The 12772-nt window shown below is 37.3% G+C and overlaps 2 protein-coding genes across 6 annotated transcripts; both read right to left on the bottom strand.

Annotated features, from left to right (window-relative positions):
• Window positions 1–281: 281 nt before the first annotated feature.
• On the bottom strand, window positions 282–1721 carry LOC121975329 (probable DEAD-box ATP-dependent RNA helicase 48). Its single transcript, XM_042526912.1, has one exon. It carries the CDS (start codon window positions 1640–1642, stop codon window positions 458–460), a length of 1185 nt encoding a protein of 394 aa, XP_042382846.1. The 5' UTR covers window positions 1643–1721; the 3' UTR covers window positions 282–457.
• A 1540-nt stretch (window positions 1722–3261) lies between these two features.
• On the bottom strand, window positions 3262–7144 carry LOC121975326 (probable serine/threonine-protein kinase At1g54610). 5 transcript variants are annotated; one of them, XM_042526908.1, is made up of 10 exons: window positions 7051–7144; window positions 6751–6860; window positions 5904–6653; window positions 5307–5591; window positions 4905–5222; window positions 4556–4783; window positions 4348–4445; window positions 4162–4243; window positions 3649–4053; window positions 3262–3573 (listed from the first exon to the last, which is right to left on the bottom strand). In XM_042526908.1, exons 3-10 carry the CDS (start codon window positions 6381–6383, stop codon window positions 3439–3441), a joined length of 2031 nt encoding a protein of 676 aa, XP_042382842.1. In that variant the 5' UTR covers window positions 6384–6653; window positions 6751–6860; window positions 7051–7144; the 3' UTR covers window positions 3262–3438. The 5 variants fall into 5 exon arrangements, with proteins under 5 accessions (XP_042382842.1, XP_042382843.1, XP_042382841.1 ...); XM_042526909.1 differs by having other exon boundaries at window positions 5904–6664; window positions 6999–7135; XM_042526907.1 differs by having other exon boundaries at window positions 6999–7135.
• Between the last annotated feature and the right edge of the window lie 5628 nt (window positions 7145–12772).

Raw genomic sequence — 12772 nt, 5'->3', positions numbered from 1 at the left:
ATAGCTCATGTGTTAAACTTATCCGACATAATCAACTCAACCCATCCCTTTGGTGTGTATGAACCATGTTCATCTTTCATTCCTTTCACCAACTAAAAGTAAGACAATACTGGCTCTAAGATATGGTGGTAAATGGTAAATATATTCGTCCCTAGTGCCTCCGTATCGATATTCGAACTTCAGATCTCATGATGATAACATCTCATGTGCTAGTCACTAGATCATCCCGAAAGGATAGTCCTGACTCTAAGACAAAAGAAACATGCCAATGTCTAATAAAATAACCAAGACTAGAAGCATCAGTGAGAGTGCTAAGTTTCAGTCCATCCTGATGCACAATTGCAATACATTCATGTTATAATCACATACAACCAAGCAAGTGCTGAGGATTCATGTTTCAAAGGTTTAAAGAATTGCAATAGTCACTATCCATAACCAAGTTGTTCCACAAGCAAACTCAAATATCTAAGTTCCTCCTGAAGCCATCATCTCCTCCTCGCATGGAATTCTCCCTCCGATCGCTACTTTCCCCGTCGAACAATTCGGTGGTCGGTCGCAATGTTCTTCTCCCCACCTTGAACCTAGTGTTGCTGTGCTTGCTGTAGCTCCCCATTCTATCCATTTTTACTCTCTGAAAAGCAGTGTTTTCAACTACATTAGAACTATGCCGAGTCCTAAATCCTTGGCTCCTGCTGTTGCCATGGTTTCTTGAACTCATTTTCTTCCTCACAGAATTAGCTTCTCCGGTCTCCAATTTCAAGTTCTTCAGGTTTTCGTTAGTTTCATCGAATTCTTTCCAACCAAATCTTTGCTTCGTATCAGAAGCCGCCATTTTTTTTCTGGAATCCCTGGCACCACCTTCTCTCGGAGAAATCTTCCAATCTTTCCTTGCAATTTTATCTGGAGTGTTGAAATTCGTCAGAGGTCGTGAGTTCTTTGATGTAAAGAAGGTCGTATTTTTATGCGTCTCGTCGTCCAGATTCTTCGCTGCGACGTCGGTAGATTCATCTTCATGTGAATCCAATGATCTTGATCTCCTCCTACTCCTTCCGCTTCCTCCGCTGGGAATCCAATCATCCGTTTCTCCGTCCTCTCTCGGCTCCGCTGCGACGCCGTAGGGCTTCACGCTGTGCACGGCGCCCTCGGGGAAGAACCTGGCCGACGGCAGCCCGTCGACGGGCGAGCGGAACACCTGCGGCCCGTCCCGGTCGTTCCACATGTCGAAGCTGCCGGGGCGCTGGAACCGGTCGGCGAGGGCCCGGAGTTGGTCATCGGCGGAGACGGAAAAGAGATTTGGGGCGCGCTCGACGACCTCCCAGGGGCGCTCGAGCTCGGAGGCGGCGGCGCGTAGCTCCGCCCGCTTGCGCATCTCGTAGAGCTGCCGCTCGCGGCAAAGGCGAGCCTTGAGGAGCTGCTTCGCTTTGTTGGCCTGCATCCGTTTCCACTGCCACTTGGATACGCCGCCAGGGTACGTCCGTGGCCCGCCGCCCATGCGGATCACGAGCTCTCTGCGGCCGCGGAGGGGTTGGAGGACGGAGAGTTGGTGGGCGCCGGAGAGGAATCGGGTGGAGGAAAGGGTCGAAGTGAGGACGGGGAAGCGAGGGATTGAGACGGCGGCGGGGGAAAAAACTAGAGACGGCATTTTTCTGGTGCGGAATTGAAATTGAAATGGATGAATTGGGGAAGAACGCAGCGCGATTTGAGACGAGCGGAAGCGACTGCACAGGACGAATAATTTCATATCACTTCCCAAAGTTTACTATTTTAAAAAGCGTCCTCGTGGATTTTACGATCATCTCCTTAGGGCATCTCCAACCCATCACCAAAACATCAAATTTGATATAAATTTAACACTAAATTATTCCAGCCCATACACCAAATCTCACCTGATGATATGAATAGTGCAACACCAAATATGATGTTATATTATTCACATCACCATATTTGATGATGGAGAGAATTTTTTTTAATTTTATTATATTATTATAAAATCAAATGTAATTAATTAATTATTATTATTTTCTTTATCTTTATTTATAGTATAATTAAATGTAATTATTATTTATTATAAATTTAAATTAAGGGTATTTAATAGCATATTTAAATTTTATTATGTATATTTATAAATATTTAATTTATTAAAATTATTATTTTAATTTTATTTAATATATTTTAATTATAATTACATTTATAAATTATCACTAATTTCATAAATATAATACAATAAAATATTAAAAAAATTATATGCATAAATATAAAATATATTTTATATTTTAAATTTTTGATATGCATAATACAATAAGTATCCTTTGTTTTAAATATAAAATAGTAAAATATTCTATTATAATTGTGTGTGATTTTATAATATTTTTAAAATATATTTACACCGTAATTATATAATAAAATTAAAAATAAAAATTATATATATATATATATATATATATATATATATATATATTAGTTGGATACTGAATTTTAAAAAATTTAAAATATCAAATATTAAGAAGTATTAATTTTAAATATAATAATTATCATATAAAAAAATAACAAGAATAATAGAATATTCTAAAAAAAAAATTTTTTTTTGTGATATGGTGTTGATGGGTTGGAGTTGAAATAATGTTTGGTGTTAAAATTGTATCATTTTAATGTAAAAATTACACTAAATTTGATGATGTGGGTTGGAGATGGTCTTACCTTTAAAATTCAAAAGCAAATTTACTAAAATGGGCTCTTACTCTTCGGAAATGCTAAAAAAACACGACTAACTTTCAAAATGCACAAACCACTCAACATTTTTAAAATTTTAAAGGATGAAACAACTTTCCTACGATATATTGTTCAATATTATTATCTTTTGTCTCCCAATCCCTATTAGCTGGTTGTATGAACATGATAAATCTGTATTATAGTAATTACGATTTTATAATTACTATAACATGAATATTATCGAACAAAATGAATTCGTAATTTGTAATTGTTACAACATGAATATTATTAGGATTTAATACATATAATAGAAATATTTAATGTCGAAAGATAATTAGATAATTTTACAAGTGAAGTTGATGGGATGGGTGCCCTATTAATACAAAATCAAAAAGTGGTGCCCTAACGATGATTCTGATAAAAAAGGGGGTACTTTATTGCCTAATTTAAAAACTATACTCTAGACTTTCTGAATTCTCAAAAAAAGTATCTCTTCACGCAGAAGAAATAGATGACAAAAAAAAAAAATTATTAACTTTGGGGAAAAAAATAAAAAACAATTGCCGGCAGCAACTAAAGATACATGACAAGGGATTCTTAGAGGTGCAAGGATTACTTTCTAGGATGATGTACATGTGTATCGAAGTAGACAACTAAAGTTAAAATCTACTACAATGTCAATGTTTTAGTCTATGATGGAACGGCAAGGATGTTTCAAGGAGCTGCTCATCAGAAGTTCTTCCGCGATTTACGAACAGCCTGTTGGATCTGCTTCTCGTGCTCTTTGAGCATGTCTTCCATGTTTCCGCCCGGTGGCATCAAAGGGCCTGAGTAGTGAATTCTTCTTATAGGATGTCCATATACCTGCAACGTTCATTTCAGAGTCATCATCATCCAAGAGACAGATTTATTTGGTTGGAATACGAGTTTCGGTCTTACTTGTGCTGGTTCCTTGGCAATGACTATGTCGTTTTTCTTATGTTCAGCATGTCGACCTCCATCAAGTTGATTTTGTTGAGAGCCAGCATTGCCTCTCGTGGCAAATGAACCTGAGATGTCTGAGAAATCGGCACCGCCTAGGTGAGGCCGGTACGACGTCTGTGGCCTTAACTGAAGACCATTTGGCACCCTCATTGAGGAATACGTCCGGCTTGGAGCGTGACGGGCCTGTTCTTGTTTCCTCCCAGACAAAGTAGAAACCAATGCATTCGGGTGAATGCCAGGATGAGAGGAGACATTTTGTGATGGTCCTCCAGGAGGTTCCATTGGGAACCCAGATGCAGCATCATCCTGTTCTTCGTACTTCTTGCCGATGCTTTTCGTATTCAGATATCCATGTGAATTCTACACAAAAAGGAAATCAATACGATATTCTCTAACTGTCCATGACAAGCATATTGCACCAATTTAGCAATTCTTTAAACCAAAAGAGCATAGAAATGTTCATATTACCTGCCGTTCTTGTGCTGGCATTGCTCTGGAAACCCTATTATGTGGCCTGACTGATTCAGATGCCCGGGCGGCTGCCCTCTGCCTGCAAAATTCATAAACAAGTCACCGTGCCTGTAATTTTACAACTTTTATTCGGCACAAACAAAAAGCTCTAATTATGTAGGGGAGCTGTAAAAGACTGCATACCTCCTAGCCTCGTCCTGAAGTTTGGCATCATACTCTTTACTTGGAGGATATTTAGGCAAACTTGAAGGATCGCAGGCGAATGGCATTGTTGTGAAGAACTGAAAAGTAAAGATACGAGAATTTTGAACGAACTTTTTGCATAGAAAATGTATGACAAATCTAATAAATTATAACATCCTAGGTTTTCACATAAAAGGAGTTCATATACCTTACTTTGGAGAGCCGAGGCAACAGTTCCCCTTTTCTCTGGTTCTATAGCAAGAAGATGATCGAGGAGAGATAAAGCTGTAGGTGGGAAGTCTTTGAAAGTCTCAGTGAGACAGCACCTATACTGATGCTGAGGTTTGAATATGGTCGCGTGGGGTAGCTTTGATTTCTCCCAGTACTCTTCTGAAGGTGAACCACAGAGCTTGAAGATCTTGTGCAGTTGTTCCACCTAAAGTGGCACAGCCATCAACAATTTCAATGAGGAATGAAAAAATAAATTCAAAATTTTCTTTCCATTTTACTCATCTTAGTATCTCACCCTTGAAAACTTTCAAAGAAACTAAACATACCTCAGTTCTTCCAGGCATGATCGGCCTCCCAGCAAATAATTCTGCAAGAATGCAACCAGAGCTCCACAAATCAACAGCAGCACCATACTCTGTGGCACCGAGCAAAAGCTCAGGAGGCCTATACCACAAGGTTACTACGCGACTTGTCAACTGTTGATTTGGGTCAACAGTGAGTAATGTTGCAAGGCCAAAATCTGCTATTCTGAGTATGCCACTATTGTTAATTAATAAATTTGAGCCCTTTATATCTCGATGCAAGACCCCACGACTATGACAGTGATCAAGGCCTTCAAGCAGCTGTTTCACATAACACTTTACCTGAAGTTGATATCACACTGATTAGAGGAGAAAAGTTTCCAAGAATACAGCTATAACAGCTGAAATCTACCAATATCAAACTACCTGTGGCTCAGTGAATCTGACACTAGATCTTGCTGCAAGTCCAGCTAGATCATGCTCCATATATTCAAATATGAGATACAAGTTGCATGACATTCGTGACGTGATTATTCCTTCAAGCTTTATGACATTTGGGTGATCAAGTCTCCGTAGAATACGAATTTCCCTTGCCATAAAGCAAACACTTTCTGGATCCATATTAACAAATCTCACTTTCTTGAGAGCAACAATTTTACCAGTCTCAAGATCACGGGCTCTAAAGACATGACTATAAGTTCCTTCTCCAATCTGAAATACAATAATTCAACAATGATCATCCAAGTACTTACAATCTGAAAGAGCAGAATAAACTGTACACAGCTTGTCTTCTAACAACATCATACTAAGCATCAACGATTGATATTCAGTATCAACATATAGTGCCTTTTCTTTTTAACAAAATCTGGTTTTAGAGAATCATAATGGTTAGCGAATGACAGTATCAAATCAATGACATTAATTCAGTAGGAGCTATTATAATGACACTAAAAAAAACAAATTCAACCTATGGAAAAAATTGGATCATTCAAAAGTGTATGTGAAGGGGAAAAAAAGATAAACCTTATCTAATTTCTCAAATGAGTCACCTCTCCTGGGTAGCCACCCGTTTATTGCTTCCCCAGCAACATCTGTAAGCCAAGAAGGCCAACCTGCTGCTACTTGCTCCCCTGCAAGCCCATTGGGCACACTACCAATTCCCAAATCACCTTCGATATTGCGAGAAGAACCCATAACACTGGAGCCATTTTTTTGTGCTCCAACGTCCACAGTGGCTCGTCTGTTGTGTGCTCCGACATGGCCGGTACTCTGAACGGCTGTGGAATCCTCTTCTTCCTCCGAGGAGACAGAGGAGCTGGTGTCTGAATTCTCATATCGCTTGGATGAAAATCTAGCACTGCTATGGTTTCCACTAAGTGTTGCAGTAACGATGGCAGTCACAACCTCGTCTTTCTGTGAGAATGTGACAATACGGTTCAAGGACTTAGATCGATCCGGCACACCATCCTCATCAAGCAAGCCCTTGGAACAAAGGCAGCCCATAAGCAGAAACAATATCAGAGCCTTTATATCCTTTTCATACGCAGCAAGTCAATAACGCACAGTATGGTGTCATCCAGATCGACCTAAAAACTAGGTTTCTAATCTAATGGGACGAGCAAGCACGGCTGCCCCCAAATCTCAAAGCATGCGCCACAAATATTCAAACTTTTGCTACGAAATAGCTCTCGTCAATCGACAATGCCTTGACATCGAGGACGAATGCTCGTCCCCGGAAGAATAAATTCAACGATCTCAGCAATCTCGAAAGCCCTAGCAAAAAGCTACTACCTTTATGAGATTAAACACAAAAGATAGACGATCGAGAACAGAACCCTAGCCCGTCAAACCACAAAGGGAACAATCAAACCTATACAAGGGAATCACGAGGAGCAAAAAGGAAGAACCGGGGATGCCTAGGATAATTTGACGTTCGCTCGTCTAGCGGTGGAGTTTCCCCTACCGCTGGTAGTCGATATTCTTCATTCCGCCATGAGTAGAGCAGAGGGAAAGGCGGAGACGATGATCGAATTTGGATTCGGCAAAAGAATAACACAATTAGCTTTGAAATTAGTTTGTTCTGTTCACAAATTGACTAAAAAAAGAAATGTTATGAACCTGGAAACAAACGGAGGAATCAAACGGAAGCAGCGGAGGGTTTTTCGGATACCTGTCGCCCTAGAATATCGCCGACGATCGCCGAAATCGCTTGCCAATAAGTTGGGCATCTCTCCGGATTCTGCGAGATATCTCATTCTTCCACAGTTTCACTCGTACTACATATATTTATATATATATTCATTGCAAACGTATATAATACTTAAATACAGATAAATTAGTATTATAACCTATAAATTAGATTTGATAAAGGACCCTCCAAATCTATTGATGGTGTTGATCTTCGAAAAATTAACAACACTATAATAATTATAAAATCATAGTTATTATAATTATAAGTTATAATTTTAAAAGATCATTTTTTTTTAATTCAAATTGAACTATATAACTTAGAATATATCAAACGAACACGATAGTGCTAATTTTTTATAGCGCTGAATTTCGAAACCAACACTAATGTATTGTTTGTTTTTTGAAAATCAATCCTATTGTTTTACTGAATTTAGCAACACAATAATACTGATTTCAAAAATCAATACTATTACGTTGTTATTTTAGTAGTGTTGTTATTTTTGAAATTTAAAAACAAAAGAAGGAAGAGAAAAAAAAAATTATGACTTAGCAAGTAGATTTGATCATGATTCGGAACCGTCGGTTCGATAGTTATAGGTAGGTCGACCCTTAACCACCCAAGACGATTACGGTTTACGATTTGGAACTGCCGATTCACAGTTTGATTCACGGTTCACCACTGTTCAAGATTATTATGTTAAAAAAATTTAAAATTTAAAATTTAAAATTACAAATTAAAATTTATTGTAAAAAAAAGACTTGCACTTATTTAAGTTGCCTACGTATTCCATGGGGAATCAAAGTCCACGTAGTTCTTTACATTTTTATCTTTTACATTGTCACTCACTTCCATTCCCCGTTTATGTCGTATTCGTTCCTTCAGTATCAAAATCTTCAACTTCGTCATCTGAAAGTTGCATGCCCTGGATTCTTTTCTCCACTCTGGTTCAATCGTCCAACAATACTTGGGCTTCCAATGAGTCAGGAGACAAAGTTAATCGTCGTTCATCTAATATGTTACCGCCAGCATTGAACATCTGCTCAACAGCAATGGACAAGCTAAAATTTTTTTAGCGATCACAGAGAAGGCGGGAAAGCTTTGAGCCTTTTATGACCACCACTTTAAAATATCGAAATTTTCGCTATCTGCTTCATTAAAATCAAAAGAAGTCATAAAATAATTTTCAAGTTCCTGTGTGGAATTTGAGTATCCTCATGGATGTTTTGTCTGTTCTTTTAATAAAAGTTGTACTTTTGTAAGTTTTAAATTATTACAAGTAGTTTGTTGTATTTCAAAAACATTAATTTGTGTTCCATATTTTACCTAATATTGATTATAAATATCATATAAATAAATTCTAATATTATATATAATATTAACTAGATCATGAGAAGACGAATCTTTAATTAGAATTAAAACGTCATAATATAAAGTTAACATTTCTTATAAAACTTCTAATTTAAATTTAGGATCTAAAGCAAATGTAATTAAATAAATTTCAAGAATAAAATAAAAATAGTTTTCCCATTTAGTTTTCATAACTAACTAAGATGCAAGGAGATAAATATTCATTATTAATATGTTCATTTAAAACTAATACTATATTAGAAATATTTTCTAAAACTAATTGAGCAGTAGGATAATAAACACCAGAAAGTTATTCGGTTGCACCATTAAATACTTTTAAAATTTCACAAATACTACTACAAATATTCTATTGTTGTGAAAATAAATATATATTAGTATTAACATTTTATGCAAAAAAATAAACATAATAATTATTTATATTCAAATGAATATTGTAATAATTGGTATGTGAATTCCAACGTGTTGGTACATCATGTGGAAATTTTTTAGGTCTCATTTTATTAGTTTTACAAAACCTACCCCATTGTTTCATTATAGATAGATGAGACCATAAATAAGAAATTGCAATTCTAATTAGTTTAATATAACTTTCTAAAATTTTTAATTCATCTTGAATACATAAATTTAAAACATGACATACATAACCAAAATGAAAAAAAATAAACCGTCAATAATAAGTTGACAAACAAATTTTAGATTATCTATACAAGCGGTATTGGAATTAACATTATCTAATGATATTGAAAATATTTTATGAGTTAAGCAATATTCTTCTAAAATTAAAAATAATAATTGTGCGATGTTATGAGCATTATGTGATTCATCAAAAACTCTATAAGCTAATCTTTTTTTGAAGGTTCCAAGAGTTATTGATCCAATGACAAGTCACACCCATATACGAATGTGTTTGGCAATGATCACTCTAAATATCGGAACATAAAAAAACTTTATTATCTAATTTATTAAATTCATCAATTAAATTCTTTTTTTCTTGTTTTACTAATTTTTTAATTGTATGAGTAAGTGTAGTCCTAGGAACACGTTTAGCATATGGATTAAGAGATTTTTTATAAAAATCTTCAAATGTACATTTAGAACCAAAACTAAAAGAAAGATGTTCTACGGAAACAAATTTGGCTAATGATTCTCTTAATTTATTATTCAAATATAAAAAAAAAATCAGAATCAGTACTATCGTTAGTTGAAGAAAATCTTGATAATTATATTTGAGAACGGTCGAGTTCATATTCCGTCAGGTGCTTTGTTTCTACATGTCGTTTCAATGACCCATAGCCGCTGTCGACTTGGAATTTGTAGGAAGCATTGTAGTGCTTACATTTTGCACGCATTTCTCTCGACGGAAGAGTAACATTCTCAAAATGTTTAGTGAAAATAGAAGACTTTAGAGGAGGAAGTTCCCAAACCTTAGAAGTAATTACATCGGTACTTCAAATGTACATTTAGAACCAAAACTAAAAGAAAGATGTTCTACGGAAACAAATTTGGCTAATGATTCTCTTAATTTATTATTCAAATATAAAAATAAATCGGAATTAGTACTACCGTTAGTTGAAGAAAATCTTGATAATTATATTTGAGAACGGTCAAGTTCATATTCCGTCGGGTGTTTTGTTTCTACATGTCGTTTCAATGACCCATAGCCGCCGCCGACTTGGAATTTGTAGGAAGCATTGCAGTGCTTACATTTTGCACGCATTTCTCTCGACGGAAGAGTGACATTCTCAAAATGTTTAGTGAAAATAGAAGACTTTAGAGGAGGAAGTTCCCAAACCTTAAAAGTAATTACATCGGTACTTCCTTATGTTTCGGGTGTCAGATTTGGAAGATGCTCGATCTCATCATCGGTGGATTGAATGTTGGGGTCCTCCTCTTGCGGATTCATTATTTCCTTTCCTTTCCGAGATCGAAATGATGCACCTCCGCGACCTCCTTCTATTGTAATTGAAAATTGGAAACGAAAGCGTGTAAAGAATACAAAATTGAGATTAAGAGTAGAGAAGATGTGTGAAAATGATGAACTAAGCTCTCTATTTATAGAGTTTTGATATCGCCCGAAAATTCTCAAACTTGCATTAGAATTATTCTGTGATTTTCTGGAATTTTTAGATATTTTTCCGGAATTTTCCGAGTAGCGGAAGTAGCAAAAATAATTAGAAGAATAAAAAGGCTTAAGCGGGAATCGAACCCGGAACCTCTCGGGTCCGCTAAACCTTTAGTTAGCCTTAGTAACCGGTGAACCCAGCAGGGCCGTGCTGAGAGAAAGAGGAACCAATTATATTTATATTGGAGTTGGGTTCAATAATCCAATTAATATAAATTAAGAACTTAAGATGAGTTTGGTTTAATTTGGTTCGGCAGCCCTCTCCTCACAAAACCTCACGCCGAACACCTCTTCCCTTCCTCCTTCTCTCGGCGCCACACCATGGAAGATCTAGGGTTCTTTCTCTAGGGCCCCAAGGACACTTTCTGAAGACGATTTCAGCACAAGGACGCTCCCCTCCGCGAGTAGAGCACGTGGACGCGAGCGAATCGTCGAGAAATCATCTCCACCGGGAATTTCTAGCGATTAGATTTGTAAGAAATCTACCACACAAGGTAAGAAACCCCTCACCTGCAGTATAATAGCTCCGTTTGGATTTTCTGTGTAGTAGTTTAGTTTTATGCAAGTTTTGTCGACATGTAGGGTGTTTTTAACCCTCCTCGCAGGTTTAGGGATTTAGTTGAGCGCCTTTAGATGGGCCGGACACGTTTACCCTCTTCAGTTTGGGGTTGTAGACGTTGTCGGGTGCCTAAAGGTGATCTCCCTAATAAAGAGGAGAGTTGGGGCACACTAGGTGTTCGACAAAGTAACTAGATCAGTAAAAAGATGCAACTTAGGCATTTTAATAGCTCAGTTAAATGCATTAGAAGCGTTTAAAACAGCAAATCAGTTTATTTTAGCTTCGATGGGACTACGGTCCAATGGGTGGGCTCCCACTAGATTTAGATAACCTAGCTCTAGGTTCAGATAACCTAGAAACAGCAAGTTAAAACAGTTAGCTATATTCAGTATTTTATTTTCAGTGGCACTGTACTGGATCAGATATCCATTGGGTTGGACTCCCACAGTCGTCCCTAGGTTTAGATAACCTAGTTAACCCTACTAAATTCGGGACTTGCAAACCCGGGTCTAGTTAGGGATGCGCGCACAGCAAGTACAGTTGCCGGGCCCAAACAGCATGATTATGTATTTTCACTTATATCTATTAGCTTTCAAAGTTTATTCAGATATGTGACTATAGCATCAGAACAGCACTAGTTTAGCTCAAGTATAGTTTCAGTTCGGTTTCCAGCATAGTTTATTCTAGTTGATGCTATGATATGATTATATGCTTAGTTTATGATGCATGCCATGTTTCAATGTTTATACCATGTTTCAGTATGCCATGCTTAGTTTATTCAGTATATCCAGCATGTGTTTTAAACAGCATGATTTAAAATCATAATTGCATCGTTGCATGTTTTTGTGAGGTAGATGGTTTCTTACTAAGCTTTAAGCTTACAGATATTATTTTTCCTTATACTGCAGATAAAGGTAAAGGAAAGATGGACTAGCAGAGGGAGCTGGAGGACAATGCAAAGGATGGTGTGTGTGGCAGGAACTGGAATAAAAGACCTTGGAGAGTTTAGCAAATTAGAAACTAGTTCTTCATTAAGACATTTTCTTATACTTTGGTTTTTATGCATTTCTAGTAGTTAAAGGTTATGAGTTGATGAACCATGCTCCATGTCACGTTGGAATGTTAGCTATATGTTATTGGAATGTTTATTATGCATTAGTTAGTGGTTATGTGAGATATTCGGCACGAATAAGTGCTGAAATCAGAGTTTTAGGTGAAATCAGAACTCTGATCGGTCTCCAGACCGATCAGAGCTTGGGCAGTGCCACTGGATCGGTCGGCCGACCGATCCAGACAGATACAGTATGCTACTGTATCCTCCTGGATCGGTCAGCCGACCGAGCCTGGATCGGTCAGCCGACCGATCCAGACATACCTGGATCGGTCTGCCGACCGATCCAGCCACACCTGGATCGGTCAGCCGACCGATCCAGTTGGGAACAGAACGACCGCAGCTTCGATCGATCTGTGGATCGATCGGCAGGTCCGTAGGTAGTTGGGAAGTTTAGTTCCTAGTCCCTAGCTCAGTTGGGATGTTCAGTTTCCCCTCCTTAGCATGTGTACACCAGCAAAGAATGTCTTTAGACCTTTCTTATCAGTTGTATCCATCCTTAGTAGAGTAAAATTTTAATTAGCCCAGCTTTCCGCACAGT

This window comes from Zingiber officinale, chromosome 4B (assembly GCF_018446385.1).
Source record: "Zingiber officinale cultivar Zhangliang chromosome 4B, Zo_v1.1, whole genome shotgun sequence".
Taxonomy (NCBI): domain Eukaryota; kingdom Viridiplantae; phylum Streptophyta; class Magnoliopsida; order Zingiberales; family Zingiberaceae; genus Zingiber; species Zingiber officinale.
The sequence above is the reverse complement of the archived record's forward strand: the minus strand, read 5'-3'. Positions and strand labels throughout refer to the sequence as shown.